This window comes from Blennius ocellaris (genome assembly GCF_963422515.1).
Source record: "Blennius ocellaris genome assembly, chromosome: 11".
NCBI classification, from domain to species: Eukaryota; Metazoa; Chordata; class Actinopteri; order Blenniiformes; family Blenniidae; genus Blennius; species Blennius ocellaris.
In genome coordinates, this window is record NC_137660.1 from 20,267,676 (window position 1) to 20,284,304 (window position 16,629).

General features: G+C 39.6%; 2 protein-coding genes across 2 annotated transcripts; one reads left to right on the forward strand and one right to left on the reverse strand.

Moving 5' to 3' along the window:
- Window positions 1–380: 380 nt before the first annotated feature.
- On the reverse strand, window positions 381–3,072 carry commd4 (COMM domain containing 4). Its single transcript, XM_080505473.1, has 7 exons — window positions 2,789–3,072; window positions 2,626–2,691; window positions 2,491–2,530; window positions 1,842–1,961; window positions 993–1,073; window positions 734–910; window positions 381–613 (listed from the first exon to the last, which is right to left on the reverse strand). The coding sequence occupies exons 2-7, from the start codon at window positions 2,677–2,679 to the stop codon at window positions 576–578; spliced, it is 510 nt and encodes a 169-aa protein (XP_080361599.1). The 5' UTR covers window positions 2,680–2,691; window positions 2,789–3,072; the 3' UTR covers window positions 381–575.
- A 4,773-nt stretch (window positions 3,073–7,845) lies between these two features.
- On the forward strand, window positions 7,846–16,199 carry sema7a (semaphorin 7A (JohnMiltonHagen blood group)). The gene is made up of 14 exons (XM_080504205.1): window positions 7,846–7,993; window positions 8,181–8,320; window positions 9,252–9,293; window positions 9,391–9,486; window positions 9,714–9,816; window positions 9,977–10,087; window positions 10,510–10,652; window positions 12,184–12,362; window positions 12,591–12,699; window positions 13,286–13,481; window positions 13,671–13,783; window positions 13,889–14,034; window positions 14,132–14,184; window positions 14,258–16,199. Exons 1-14 carry the CDS (start codon window positions 7,873–7,875, stop codon window positions 14,647–14,649), a joined length of 1,944 nt encoding a protein of 647 aa, XP_080360331.1. The 5' UTR covers window positions 7,846–7,872; the 3' UTR covers window positions 14,650–16,199.
- Window positions 16,200–16,629: the final 430 nt, after the last annotated feature.

Genomic DNA, 16,629 nt, shown 5'->3' on the forward strand with positions numbered 1-16,629 from the left:
CTGCTCAAGATCTCGTCTGGTTCGGGTAATGTATTTAATAAAATGTGGGATTTTAAGCCGCGTTGTGCAATAATTTGTCAACAGCAGACAAACATTAAACTTTAGTGTCGTGCAAAACTCTTCAGCTGAAGAATATTAAGCTGGAGAATATTTACGGAGAAACGCGATGCATGATGGGATATTCATGCAGAAACGAGAGGCATTCATCAGGGTTTTACAGTTTATTTCTAAACACACGACCCAAACATACACAATCAAACGAGACAACAAAATGCTTTATGCATGAATGTAAAATCTGAAAAATTAATTACAGTACTGTACACGATTAAACCTCTCAGTATTTCTTCTTGTGACTAATCACAGAGCCGTTCGCAATGATCAATGAGCTAAACCAGCTTTATTCTGCAGAACTTTAAAGGATGAACAGAAAAGACAGTGGATGAATGGCTGGTTACACCCACAACACAAAGCAACCGCACCCCCCCAATATGATGTATGGTTCAGTAACTTTATTAACACAATTTCAATGAGCTCATTTGATGTCAGCCCTTTCACTCCCCAGGCTTTATTCTTCATTATAGTGCATTCATCATAGCCTGGGCTTGTTTCAACTCTGTAAAAACACAAATATACAGATTATTAATATAGCACAAATCAAGCTCATTTCAAAAGTGTGTAAAGATTTTATTTTATTTTTTTACGTGAGAAAATACTTTTAAAGTGTAAAACTGACCAGTGAGCAGGACCCGGAACTTGTCTGCAGAGACGGTGACGACGGTTGTATTTGTGGAACGTGAGTCTGTACCCTTTGTCTGCAGTTTCAGGTGAATCTCCGGCTCATTCACCTCGTTCAGCTCACTGGAGCTCAGAGTATAGTCAACGCGCCAGGACACATTCTCCAGTCGACTCACTGAAATTCATTACGGAGCAGAATTAGAGGATCCGTGCTCAGCGCTCAGTCAGCAGGGGGCAGAGAGGACAGAAATACTTACACCTTAGGCTTGTTTCTCTCAGTTTGTCTTGGAGCGCAGAGTGTTTGTCTTCATATGATTTGCACAGTCCCATGGTGTGTTCTGAAGAAGCAATCATGTGTTTATAGTCAATATTGATTTTCAAGGACACATATTTTAACATGCTCCTGTACAACAGTTTAAGGCAGGTGTAATATAATGGTTGTCCATTATTTCACACCAGCAGGAAATGATTGTCTCCAAATGTATTCTGCAGTAGAGAAAACCAACGCAAACATGCAGCCCATGTTTATTTTGACTGAAAAGGAATAAAGTGCCCTGGAAGTTGGTGACATGATCCCAACAGGACGTGGATGTGAACAGAGTCAGGTACTCTGGCACCCTTATGTTACCCTTGTGTTATACTCTGACAGCCAAGGTTGTGTAGCATCTTATTTTGTAAACAATTACAAGATACAAAAAGGGCCCAAAAAAGTAGCAGCGGTTTACGAGGAGTCCTGTATGTTTATTTTGTTTGAATTGAGGCAATTCTGGCAGTAACATTCATGACCATATGAATAAACTGGACGCTGGTATATTTTGGGATTTTCATTCTTTATGCAAATATGGTTTTCTATTTTCATGAGCGGTTACATGACATGACATACATGTTCAACAAGATTAGATTCAGATTAAAAGGAGGTGCAGTTCCGATATATCAAAGAGAGTTTAGTCAGATTTAGAAGGTCAGATGAATTTTTTTTGATTGTTTAAAAAGCAGTCCGTCCTTGCTCAAGGCACAAGCTCCAAAATAGATCTGTGCACATATAATGAGCACATTATGTAACACATTAAAAATTCCAAACGTGGGAAACAGTCAGAGGAACTAACCTTTAGGCAAACCAAGTTGTTGCAGCTCACTGGAAAGAGACTCACTATCCACATCATGCTTTGCAGCGCTGGACAGAATGAAACTAAGCACTGCTATGCTCGCTTTAATATCTCCACTTTCTGTAAGAAGAATCAATGAAGCAGCAGTGTATCATCTGACAAAAACACACAAAAAACAATCCTACACAGGACATTCAGATGTGAAAAAAAAAGCCTTGGACATTTATTCAGAAACTGCTTTACTCAGAATCATTTTAAGGTACTTTTCTTATGGTAATACATTAAAAGGCAAATGTTTGGTTGTTCCTTCCACCCAATTATACATATTTGATAGTTGGAGCCAATTTATTCTGCAAATAAATGTATTTCATTATACTAAGAGCCCATAATTTGCTATGAGAGAGTAAATGGAAACCTGATGAGTTTCCTTTTGGTCACAGGGAAATATAGTCTGAATATGTATGGGCACATTAACAATGATGACTGTTTCATATCTAACATTCTGTCATTTGCAGAGTATTCATCTACAGAGCATGGGAATATACTTCATCACAGTTCAGCCAGTATTTTATGATATGTGTATTGTGCAAGTTTTTTTGCCCTTGCAGTATTACGATTCTGATTGAGAATGAGAAATACAGAGACTTACCAAACTTTGCATCTGCGGTGAGTTTTGTGACTTTATCATACTGGAAACAAAAAAAGAAAGCAGCACTGATATAAATGTGTTTGTGTGAAGAAGAAGAAAACGAACAGTGGGAACAGAGCGTGCAGATCAACTTACATCAATACCTTCCCCAAGCAAATCTTTCAGCACCTGACCACAGAGCAGTTTCATCTTGACACTTGACTGTTGTATTAATAAGGAGACACGAGGATAAACATCAACACTAAACACAATGAAAACACTTCGCTGGAATGATCACGTGCAGGACGTTTGTACTTACAATTTTGGACAATGTGCTGATCTCGGCGAGTACCCAGTCAGGGCAATCCAAATCTCCACAAAACCGGAACCGCTATCATAAACAGTGCGTTGCATTAGTTTATTTACAGCACAGAAACAGAACTATGTCTTAAAGCTGTAAATTAGCCTCCGACGCCTATGTTTACATGCTACTAGCATAGCATTCTAACCCGTGAAAAGCAGTGAACATCGACAATGCTGAAGTAAATCATCATACAGTGCATCTCTAAATATTTCAGCCCCTTCTGTGTGTGAGTTTAAGCGTATTATCTAGAAAGAAAACAGCAATAGACAATTAAAAACAATGTTTACCATGGCTGCTCTGACAGGAAGCCGGAGACAGGAAGTCACGCGCTGCTCTCTCCTCGTATCTGATTGGACGATTAGGAAGAAGGCGGGCCGTTCCCTTACAAGACTGACTGTTATTGAATGCTTCAAGGGTATGTTTGATGTTTGGTTTAAGTGTTTGAGGTTAAAGTTACTTGTTAAGTTTTCTTTACTGCTCTATAAAAGAGATAGAATGTCAGATAAAACGTCTGAACATCCTTTTGGGAAGATAATTGAAGGAATATAGATTTGACTGGTATGACTTGCAGGCAACCTCAAATATGGCCTGGTTTCTTTTTCTGTGCTTTTCTATAAAGATCTTTGAAGCACCAGATATCCCATTAACTTGGTATAACTGAGATCTTACATTACACACGCGCACACACACACACACACACACACACACACACACACACACACACACACACACACACACACACACACACACACACACACACACACACACACACACACACACACACACACACACACACACACACACACACACCCGCACAAAGTCAAGAATAGAACAACATAAATCAGCATTTAAACTCAGAGGTGGGCACCCTTCCAATAAAATAGGCCAGAGAGTGGGGGGGAGAAGCTGAACTGGAAGCAACAATATTAGCACTGGTCAAAAAGCAATCATGTGATGCAGAGTTTCCACACAATGATAAATGTGCTTCTCGAGGAACAGTTTGTAAAGAGGAAAGAAAATATTGCAAAGACTAAAGATTATGTGTGATCCAAAAATACTGCTGGATTTTAGAGCTTTAAGACTGTCAGCTTTTGTACACACATCGCCAGAAGCAGGATGTAATGTTTTTCTAGCATGCACATATAAAAGACAAAACAAGAGGTATGCCTCTGATCAGTGTATGTAAATAAGAAATACAAAATATATTTTAAAAAACATTTCACTGCATATGACTTCATGGTTGTGACGCCCCATGGATGAAAAGTTCTTACGCGTGTTGGTCCTGCATCTGAAGGACCTGAACTACTTACTGAAGGCTCAAACTCATAAAGTGTTCCTGTAAGCTTGCAGTACTTACCACTGAGGCACACGTGATACTAAGAGGGAGAGAGAGGAGGGAAGATAAAGGAATAAATTGAAGGTAGAGGTGAGTGGGGAAAGATAGAGGGTAAGATAAACAAGATTTCTACAGACAGTTACCATTGAATTTATTCCTGCAATATAAGGTGAAAATTAAACATGTTTGTCTGGAAAAACAACAGAGACAATGTGTTTCTCTTTGCTGATGACAGCATTTGTTTATTTTATACATGAAATTCGGTAGAAGACGCCCTATTATGTTGCTGTATTTGTGGAGGAATCCAAGGCAAGAAAAGTTTCCAAGTCACCTGAACAGTGTTGATGTGCAGAGCCAGACAGTCTGGAAAAGTTTAGATGCACCGTGTGCAGCATTTTTATCCAAGAAATAGAAACATCTATTGTGCAGATGTTTTCATAAAACATATCTAACTTCAGCATTTACTCCTATGCAGAGGTACATGGGAGTATAGAACATTTCTATCAAGGATTTGGGGTATTCAATTTTGCAATACATACAAATTATGCAGATGCAGATACAGTTACATGATGCCAAGAGAGAATATGCACCATGTAAAGACAATATAGAGTGAGCCAATCAGATTCTCAACACTTTCGCTGTGGTTCATCTTTTTTGACCTTATTAAGTATACATGTGTTTGCAGCAAATTACTTCAGTACATCCAGTTAATCAATTTACAGCCTGGGTAAGTTAATCTGGGACTTTCAGGTGCCCATGGCTCGTGCCCTGGCTCGTGCCCTGGCTCAGCTTCCTGTGTTGCCTAATATATGATCCAAGCCTCTTCTCAGAGTGTCAGAGTCAAGATCCATCCACCTCACTCGTAAAGTAGCCATCAGTCTTAATTGCTGCTTTCTTCACATGATGCTGAGCCGCCAGACTGTAATGAATGCCAACCTAAGGCAGACGCAGTGTGATAGTGTTATGTAATGGCTGTGCAAAACATGTATTTATTGTATTCAATATATTGTTATTGCAAAAATTACAACTTTGCAAATTGTGACCAAACCTTGGGAAGGGGAGGGGGGGCATTGTTGAATAAAAGTAAAGTTAATATTATTATGCATATTGTTTGCTTGTGTTTTTGCATGGTTTAAAATAGAAACATCTGCTAAAGTCTTTACAGTTTGTGACTAGTACACCAGTTTTGCGCTCAAGTTTTTTTCATCATTTCAATTAATCCATATCACACCTGCAATCAATTAAAATTGTGTGTCTTTTAATGGAATCATTTATAGTTTGATCCTCAACTTATCTCTTCACAATGACTTGACTTGATGAAAAACCAAAAAGAATTTGAATTTGTCCTTCCACAGCCACCTGAAGCCCTCTTGTCCCTCCCAATGGAGCCAAATCCCACCCCGCACTTTAAAAACCAATGATCTGAATCATACATAACATTCTTATTCACTTCTGTGTAAGAGAAATGTGATTTTTCTTATGAAATAGTCTACAGTGAACTAGATTTACAGTTTTCAACCTGTTGGATAGAATTGTTTACAGCATATAAACAGACCCAACTGTTTCTGTTGACTGGAATGTAAACTGTTGAATAACTCAAAACTGCAGTGATAGCCAAGGACGCACTTTGTTGTTGACCTTCCCTCTATAGTTGCTGTTTCTGTGCACTAAAACAAGGAAAGGAGTTGTTCGGTTCAGTGGAAAAAGAGATGGTGCAGATTTGTCTGCTTTTCAAGTGAAGGAAACAGTCGGGGTCTAATTGTTTCATTTTTATCGATCGTGTTGGAATATTATGGAAAATACGCTATGTTTTCACTTCTCGAGCATATCATTCTAAGAATGCTTTTATCTGAAGTATTTAGTCTTTTCAAATACAATAAATATACTAAGAAACTTAACTTTTTGAATTATTTTTTCTTATGAGTTTTATACAAAAAGTTACAATGTCCCTCAAAATACTAAAAGTCCCTGTTATGAGGTTGGGTACTGATGTAGGTTTTTATTGGGGCAGACTTTCAAACTAACTGGAATATTGTAAGTCACGTTTCCAGCACCATACATTAAAATTAGAAAACTTATTAGGCCTGAAATAATATGATGTATGTGAAAATTCATTATAATTCTGCACAATGAGGCTCAGCCAGCAAACTGTTGGAACTCGACCAACATATTTTTGACCAGAGGACCACAAGCATGCATTACAAACATTTATTGATCAAAGTACTCAGCCCAATCTCCACAGTATAACGTCTCCCGTCCTCCAGTCGCCTAGGCTCATTGAAACTTATCCCTTTGCTTTGGAAAAATAAAGACGCTCCAGACCTTGGATTACAACTTAGGCAACCTCCCTCCTCTTGAAAAGGATTCACTGCGTCCTCAGTACCATGGCCAGGGGAATTTGAGAGGATTGCCTCGTGATATATGGGAAGGATAAAGTCAATACACATAAAGTAAACAGTAGGTAAGGAGAGACATAGATCTGGTTGTATGATCTTCTTTTTTTTTTTTTTAATCTGGTTGGTTTAATATTTTTGATATATTGTGTCAAATTGTAATTTGGACAGAATTCTTGTAAATGCATTCCCTTTAAAGCTACTTTACCTGCAGAGTCGACAAAACACGATGTAAACGAATGAGTCAAACTGTTAACACATCAGATCAGATCACACACTTTGTCTCAGGTTAATTAACACTTTCTGGTTGTTGTCAGTCTTCCTAATGACTTTGACATTAAAAATATATTAGAAATGGTAGTTGGGGGTCCATAAACAATGTTTTGAAAGTCGAATTCTGTCTGCATGATTCTTCATAAATAGAAATGCAACTTATCATTGTTTGCTGTTGTGTATTTTATTATTTTATTCGATCTATTATATTTCCTGCAAGTTATTGCGAGTTCTCGAGATAGTATTTTTTTTTTTCCTCATCCTTTTTTTTTTTTTAATCTCCATGTCCCTTCGGGGGCTCCGTAGAGCTCAAACGAAAGGCAGGTACACAAAATTTCCTCTTGAATTTTGTAGGTGCATTTGCTGTCATGGCTCCAGCTTGTACTGGAAAGCCAATTATTATTTATCCAATATGACGCGTTTGCTCTAGTGTGTGTGTGATGGTGGTGGCGGGGGAGCATGGCAGCTCTCGTCAGACGGAGCGAGCCGGGGAAGGCGCATTAAAGCCCTCTCTTGCAGGTGCTATTTTAGTTTTTGGGAGGTGGAGGTAGATGATTAACTTAAGACCATTTAACCGTGCACTCTCTCTTGGGTCTCTTCGATTCTTTTCCCCGACTCGTCAGTGTGAGGACACAGAATATCTCTGCAGGCTTTCCCCCTCTACTTTCATAGTATTACTGTCTTAGTAATAAAGACCTCTTCATTATTAAGAGCGAATGAGTGCGTCCCGGGCGTTGGGAATAAGGAGGCGCGCCGTCGATGTTTTGCGCTCGTGCAGTCGTGGAGTTATACGTTTTAGTAATATGTTATTTTAATAGTTTGTATCAATGACAAATTCATGTATTTCGTTGTTGTTATTAGTCAATTTGTGTTTTATCAACTATCTGAATGAAGGCGACACCTCGTTCATTGAAACGTCACCGCTAAACTGAGTGGGGGCTGGCTTGACGTCGTTTTCCGAACTGAGGGCTGGCTTGACACTGCACACACGAGCATCAGAAGGAGAAGGAGGATAACAGAGCTGCTCAACAGCGAAAATGAAGGGATTTTTGTCAGGATATATTTGGCTTGCTGCGGAATTTCAACTCCTCCTCGGTGCAGGTTTAAAAGACACTCCGACGCTTGGTTTGAAAAATACTCCCAGACTTCTGAGCAAAGGTAAGGTATTTCCACCACAGTGACTCAGGTAGTCTACCATTATTTTGTTGCGACCATCACCATTATTCATTAAGATCGCTCGAAAAAGACGCCATGCACAACGTTGACATTTTCGTGGTTCAGTAAAACTTGCACACATTTTCGCCCACGTCCATGTGATAATGTTACTTTTTTTTTCTTCCTTCAGATATTTTCACGGCTGCATTTGAGTATCAAACTATTCAGAACCACAGTGTGTTCCTCTATCAGGAGGACTCTAAGGAACTTTATGTTGGAGGAACCGATTTTGTCTTGAAACTTGATGTGGATGATTATAGCATCACAGAGGTGGGTGTTCTGTTGTAGCATTAATTTATTTATGTATGTATTTATTTATTTATTTGCCCACCTACCTACCCATGCCATTCGTTGTGGTTACTGTACTTCTATGCTCATTTTCGTGTACTCCCAGCTTGATTTCTGTGCAGTTTTTGAGCTGGGCTGTGAAGATTGAAGTTGATCTGGGGTTATAATTAGATGCTACTGTAACAGATGGCCTTCACAGACCCTATTGTTTCTCAAGGAGTCTGTTCTGTCTGCCTGCCAGCTCCCACTGATATGGCCGTCTCAAAAAATGCAAATATACGCCTGCAAGCTGCTGATTAAACGCGACTGAAGATACCTCACAGACACATGCCACATGACATGTTCAAGTGTGTGAGGATCTGGAAAACACTGTCAGACAAGCCCTGCTAATCCTAATCCTGAATTTTGTTTTGGACTGCCGAGCACAGGGCGGAGAGACGGATCCTATTTTCATTAAGAGATGAGAGTCGTGCTGCAGCATCAATTGCAGTGAAGCACTTTATCTTAGTAAAGGAAACCCGATACCTAAAATCTATGAAAGCTGTAATTTTTGTCCTCAATCGATCACGCTGCTACTTTACAAATGCATAGATCAAACTTCAGCACAGTTCGATTTCAGTTATTTTAGCTTTTTTTTTTTTTTTTTTTTTTTGCATCACTTTGGTATGTCATAGCGTAATAAAATTAAACAAATGTTCATGTTTCTGTACAAAATACATTGGGCACAATAACCATTTGAATCAACTCATCAATTTAGTCATTGTACCACAGTTTTCACAACCCCTTCTAATCACTGTTATGCTAAAAGTCGAAACGTGTTGACTTTCTTTCTCTTTTCTTCTTGGAAAATGGAATTCTGTTCTGGCCTGAAACTCAAGTTTTGTCTTTCTCTTCCAAATTGTATTTTTTGCAGAAATTCCCTCTGAGAACAACAGGGCAACAGCAGTGTGAAGAGGTCAGTTGCTTTAAATTAAAGTACACCAATCATAAAGTGCTAAATAGTGAATTATCATCCAAACATATGTCTCTGGTTTGTGCTCTCTGTATTGTAGAACTCCTGTGAAAACGTCGTCACTGTCATTGAGAAGTTTCAGGACAGCTTATTTGTCTGTGGGACGAATGGACACAGACCCCAGTGCTGGAAACTTGTGAGTGCTCGCAAGCAACACTGAATGTCATGTGTACAGTCACATCTGTGTAACATATTGGTGTTTTTTTTTGGGGGGGGGGGGGGGTTTGTGGCCAGCTAACTTTACTGGCTGCAGCGCTGCAAAGTTGATTAAAGTGTCTGGTGCTCGTGCTTCTAATTAAACTTGAATTGCTCCGTGTCTCGGGCTTTTACCATTTTACATGTTACTTTTCTGTCATTCTGCAGTTTCCTTCAGTGCAAAATGAGACTCATGAAATAATGCGGAGTTATGAGGGGACTGGCATCTCTCCATTTGTCCACACTCAGAACTACCTATCGCTCTCAGTAGGTATGTCGGTAAACACGGGTTCTTGCTTTACACTTGGTTTAAAAAATGCATGCAGACCTGCATAATAACAGAGTTGCCAGGTGGAAGCATTTACACAAAAATGTACTACATAATTGAATATCTTCACTTCTCTAATGTGATGTGTCCTGGTTATTTTTAGAGGGAGATCTATATGCAGCGGCACCTTTGGATGCAGATGGAAGTTCATTACAGTTCAGAAGAAAAGCAGGCGGCCGGACAAATGTCTGGATGTACGACAGCTGGGTCTCAGGTGAGTGAATGACTCCAGTTAAATAATGCATGATGACTATCTCGCATTAAGTCCATTAGTATTGTGATGTGGCTACATATAAAATCATTCGCATGAAAGGAGAGTTGCAAGGGTGATGTATTATTTACATGGAAACGATACAGTAGTGTCATTTTCTTCAAAAAATATTTTTTTGTCTGATTTATTTTTTTTACTTTACGTGACAGAAGGTATCTTTTCTATTAAGAAATGTAGTGAAGACCAACAGCAACATTAGCTCTAATCATTCAATAACATTGACTTGTCCATCTCTTGGAAATTTGTGTTTATCTTTGGCTTTGTTTGACTGTTCCAACTTCTTGTCTGCTGCCTCCCATTTCCATGCTGTAACTCAAACAGTGGGATGCTTTACTAAAAACAAGTCTTTTTTTTTTCTCCCACAGAACCCACATTTATCTCAGCATCCTGGGTAAAACGAAAGGATGATCCTGACAATGACAAAATTTACATCTTTTTCCGGGAAAAGAACTCAGACCCAAGCCTGGAGGCCGACCCCTGGATATCTCGTGTTGGGAGAGTTTGTAAGGTACGATAGAAACTGACGATCCAACCTGTTTATATCACTGACGATCAAAAGAGAGGAGCTCTGTTAAACGGGAAATACAAATCCTGAGGTGAGAAACATGAGGAGTATGGGCAAACAGAGATGGGCAGCCAGCCAAGCAGGGCAGGTGGGTGGAAGGGCAAACAAGGGCAGAACAAAAGCACTGAGCACAGAGAGGGCCTGTAACATCGGCCATCACAAAATATGAGGAAATCCAAGAAACACAAAAACAAGGCAATGTATAAAAATAATAGAACTATAAAAACTGTTGGAGCCAAGCTATAAAGTCTACTCCATTAATCCTAATAAGAACATTTGTCTTGTTATAGAGTAGTATGTCACCGTTTATTTGAGCTACTGTCACTGCATGGCATCGGTTTAGTTCCTGTAAACATAAACGGCTTCATAAATTACTTCATGAATCACTGAATTTAAATTAGAGATGAACATGCAGTTTCTATTTTCACACACGTAGAGCAACACATCTATGCAGTATACAGGGCAAAATATCTAATATGTAGGTTTTTTTAAAAGTTGAATATGCATTAGGTATAAATAAAAATATACATAAAAAGAACTGATTATATGTTGTGTCAATAAACATACAAGCAACGTCATTGATATGAGTTTAATTCTATTTTTGCTTTAGTCAGTTATTCGTTTAGAGAAAATATCTATATTCGTGTATTATGTTTGCCTTCACTTTTTATTCATGTCTAGTTTCTACTCGACATCACAACTGATGAATGATTCAATATTTTCAAAAGAACATTTTCTGTTTTTCTTACAACAATCCTCCTTAATCTACCAGAGAAATAAACCCAAAGCAAAATGACACCATCTCTGAAGCCAGTGCCATTTGATGGTGGCGTAGCTACAATGGTTACATCAGCCTTCATTCCCAGTTTAATGGCGGTTAATTTTGATAGGGTGTGTGCAGAGTGACTAACCGAGTTGCTTTATGAGTGCAATAGCAGGAAATGACAGGTTTACACATCATTGACGTATTGAGTTAATCTAGTCATGTAACCATCTGCTGCAGGATGTTGCCCCTCCTAATGTGAGAACTTCCCTCTGGGAATACTCATTCTATTCTATTCTATTCTATTCTACCCATTAGCCTTTATCTTTTTGGATTCATAACTCCAGATGCTGTACTTGTGGTGGAAAAAGTATTTTGAACCTCCCTGTTTTGCACCTGTTTAAACCCAAACTTGACTCAAAAGCGATCAGGTGTTTAGTATCCAAACTCGGGCTAAAACGATTCCCCGAGTTTATTCGAGTAATTCGATTACTAAAATGTCTCGAGGCAAAATTCTCTGACTCGATGCTTCGTTTAAGTCACTTCTGCTTTTGATGACGTCATGTCTGTGCAAAGCGCGACATGCAAAATGGGGAAGGAGACCGACGGAGACAAACGTCGCTTTATATATCCTGTCAGTCATAATAATTGATTCATGGGTGCATTTCGAGAAAAGTCTCCTTGACGTACTTTGTTTGTCTGATTTTGCAGGTCGACGAAGGTGGATCAAAGAGATTCTTCCAAAACATGTGGACATCTTTTCTCAAGGCTCGGCTTGTCTGTGGCTTTCCTGACGAGTCGCTCTACTTCACCCGTCTTCAAGACATCTATGTTATGCACGCCGAGAACTGGCATGACACAAAAGTCTATGCACTATTCACAAGCAGCTGGTTAGACACTTTTACTTGCTCTACTCTATTTCAGCATCATAGCATCACCACAAGTAACACACACTGACATCATAGTTATCCTCCCTATGTGTAATACTGTTGAGACAAATCCACCATCAATAATGTTTGTCCAGCAGCCTCACATCACGCCCATGTTTAACTCTGACTTTTACAAATCTGCACTAATCATGATTTCCATGATAACCTCAGTTTTCTTGTTTTTGCCAGGAACTCCACAGCTGTTTGCGTCTACTCAATAGGAATGATTGAAGACGTATTTGAGAATTCAACTTTCAAGGGCTATGACAACGACGTCCCTCAGCCGAGGCCAGGAACAGTAAGGACTTGTTCTGTTGCTATGCAGCTTTGCAGAGACAGAACTTCCTCTGCTGGTTTTATTTTGGTAGTTCTATTTGAGTGGTCACTTACTGTTGCCAATGTATGTCACGTGTCTCAGTGTAATTTAGGGCTCAAATAAACACATGTTACACAAATCAGTGGAAGCACGGAAAACGTTTCTGTGCATCGCTTCAACACGTTAATTGTTTCCATCTCGCTATTGTAGTTATTGTGAAAGGGCCTGTTTGAATTTTACCATGTTGTCATGGAGCTAAAAGGGGATCCTGAATGTATTATGAACAGAGTTTCCTTTCATTGTCGTAAAACAAAAAAATCAATTGTTTCCTTTACTATTTTAGCAACGTCAAATAAGGCAAAACCTTGTAGGGTCACCCCTATGACCCACCCCCCTCGGGAGTGTGGCGTTGTCCGCCTCCAAGGGGCCCAGTGAGTTCACTTTGGAACTTACTGCCTTAAGAAACTGGTTTCCTGTCAGTTTTGTATACCTTAACCTGAATGACCCGCGCTCACAGATTACACACTGCTCCTAAGCAAAGTAAACTTTGTGTCTGTGTGTTTTACAGTGCGTGAGCAACAGCAGGAGTCTGCCACGGGCCACCATCGACATCGTGAAGGATTACCCTGAGATGACGGACTGGGTTCACTCTCTGCATTATACAGCCCCATTCTACATAAGCAGCAACAACTACACCAAGATCGTTGTGGACCGAGTCCAGGCCGCAGACCAGAACATGTACAATGTGCTGTTTCTGGCCACAGGTATGTCGCTCTCAAGCAAAGTCTACACAGGTCAGCACAGGCTCAGGTTTTCATATTCGCACCAACTTTGTCCTTCTGCTGAATTGCCATGTAATCAGTTATTGTCTGTGGCGTCTGGGTGGGTTAGGCATATATACGTGAAATATAAAATCAGCAGTATCGCTCCTGAAACAACAACTTGCTTTTCAGACTCTGGAAAAATCCACAAAGTCTTGGAGGCTGGATCGGAACCTTTCATCATCTCTCAAACGCAGCTGTCCAACACGTCAACCATACAAGTGATGAAGCTTGACTCTCAGAAGGTACAGACCAAATACATTGGTCTTTGTAAATATACTATATTGTTGTTCTATATTGTTGGGTTCTTGCGCAGTAAGATATGAATTAATTAATTATCAATGTTTCAGAAAAAGCTAGTTGTAGGTTTTTCGGAGAAAATCTCTACTGTGGACCTCCAGAGGTGTCAGGAGTACAACAGCTCCTGTGCAGACTGTGTTCTGGCTCGGGACCCTTACTGCGCCTGGACTGCATCTGGATGCACCCCGACTGTCGTGTGAGTGTGACGAGCTTCCACGAGTCGCGCACGTTTCTTGACGTCTTTTGATTGGCAAACTGACGCAGGCTCACATTGCCTTGATTTTTGTTCACAGTGGCTCCATTCAGAACATTAAGAACGGTGGAATAAGTGTGTGCTCAAGACAAGGTAACTACTACTAAATCATGTACACATTTATTTATGGTTCATCCCGTTTGATTACTCGTTTGTTTGTTTTTAGCAGTGAAGTCCATGAACCGAAGCAAACGGGAAACGGTGTCACCACGGCCCCTGAATTCGAGGACGGTGCATTCAGTCCCCAAGAACGTCCCGTTCTATCTGTCCTGTCCCATAGACTCTTACCACGCCATGTACACCTGGGAGCACAGCGGCGGCAGCAGCCCCTGTCTGCAGATGCTGTCCAATTGCCTGCACCTCATTCCTTCCATGGCGCAGGAGAACTACGGCGACTACAAGTGTGTTTCTATTGAGAGAGAATACAGAAAAGTGATAAATGAATATCAGCTTATTGAACAAAATCCTCCTTTTGAAAGGAGTGATGCGTCAGCTCTTGTTCCCCGGATTGCCTGGATCACACTTCTGGCTGAGGCTGTGTTGGAGATCATCAAATAAGAGTCTGCACTAATCATTTTAAATTCACATGACTTTCTCTTTCAATCTACTCTTTTGTTTGAAACCTTAAGCTTCATGCAGTCATAGCACAAGTTCTCTCTGGTCTTTTGTCTTTGCCTTTGGTAACCAGGCCGGGCCGGAGGCACTACTGAAGGGAATCCACTTCCAGCTGAACAATTGCAACAGGAACAACCCTGCTGTGTTTGTGCTTCGGGTAACACAGCTGTGTTTGGCAGAATAGTTTAGAAACGCTCCACAGCCACGTTGGTTTATTTTAAACCCCGAAAGAAAATGAGCTGATGAAGGTCGAGAGCAGCATGGCAGAGAGTGTTCTAAGTACCGGTAGGTTAGATTTGGATCAGCTGATGAGCAAAGAGCATTCTGCATGGAGTGATGCAGTACTTAACTGAGTGGCTGCTGTGTTTCTTTTTTTAAGACAATGAAAGAGAGGGAAGGAGCAAGACTTATTCTGAGGTTTCAGACGGTGTGTAACCACATCCCTGGAACAATGCACTCCTTTCAAATTAAAGGAGGTTGAGAGGAATTGCTTCCGGTCAGGGTGTACTTGATGGCAGCAGTGTTGGTATGTGAACTGTTTGTTTGGAGGCCAGCTTCCAGTTTTAAACAAGAAGAAAAAGGGTTACATTCCTGTGTAAATTTCCTCTTTTTTTTCTACTTATACACCCTGATGACATAAGGGAAGGGCGGGGGCAGCAATGGACATTCTCTGTGTTTTCCTTCCCCGTTCACACCAGCCAATAACAGTCATGTGCATGTCAGCATTCGCAAGATTTGCAATTGAAACATTAAGCGACAGATCAGATGATGTGAAGCTGACGGTTCAAATCAAACTGGACTCAAAACTATTAACACTGGAAATGTTCTACTCAACTTTTGACTCTGATGTTAGAGGTGATTTCAGGTAGTTCTGACTTTGCACATCTGGCAGTGATGTTTTAAAGGAGCTACTTTTTAACAGTTATTTATATAAAAAGAAAGACCATGTAACCATCATTTAAAAGTAGCCATTTAATCCAACACTGGAGTAATTAATGAACGCTAAAGTATAACACTGTATGAGTGAAAGTAACAATATTTAGGTTGTTCACTTTCACCAAGAAAAGCAATAGAATGCTCTTGGATGCATACGTCCACGTTTTTAGGCTGTTTTACCCAAATTACTGTTGCATGAGCTGCAATCTTTCCCAGCTCACATTTCTCAACTTAGCTAACATAGCAACCAAAGTTAAATTATTTAGGATTGTGTTAGAAACTCTCTGAATGTAATGAATTCATCATTTGTGCCTTTTATTTGTATTTGTAAGAGACTGAAAATGCTATTCTTTCTTTCAAAAGTTTTATAGTCTCAATGCTATTCTTTAGATTTTTGAAAACTACAGAGAAAGATATATTTATTTTGTAATTTGTATTTTGGGTACGATACTGTGTTGTTTCATGCTAGAGAGTTTTGTACATTCAAGCAATATATGTTCTTATTTAAAAGAGTTATGCTGTGCAAAGAATATGAATAAATAATGTTATTATTTGTATTTGTGATATTTTGGGGTTATTTGCAAAATTAAGATGAACATTTCATTACATATGAACTACCTCTAACAAACCCACATTAATATATATATAATATCTTTTGTTGAAGCAATGTGTCAGTTTTAGAAGGAAATTCCTAATTGGACTGAATTCCAGTAAGTGAGCGGCAATCAACAGTAAAGAAAATTGCAAAGATCTTTATTTTAATCTGTCTTATTCCTGGATCTAAAGTCTCAACACTCCTAATAATGAAGACGGGACTGCATATCTTGTCCTGGCGGAATGGGAGAAAAAGGATTATTTGGCTGGCCTTCCTGGAATTTTTGCATCTTATCTTTCAGATTATCTGATTCCAGTTTAATGCTTCAAAGAAAGACTGAACGTAAACAACATCTACTGAGAGTCTATGAATCACATTAGTTGTGGCTGGAA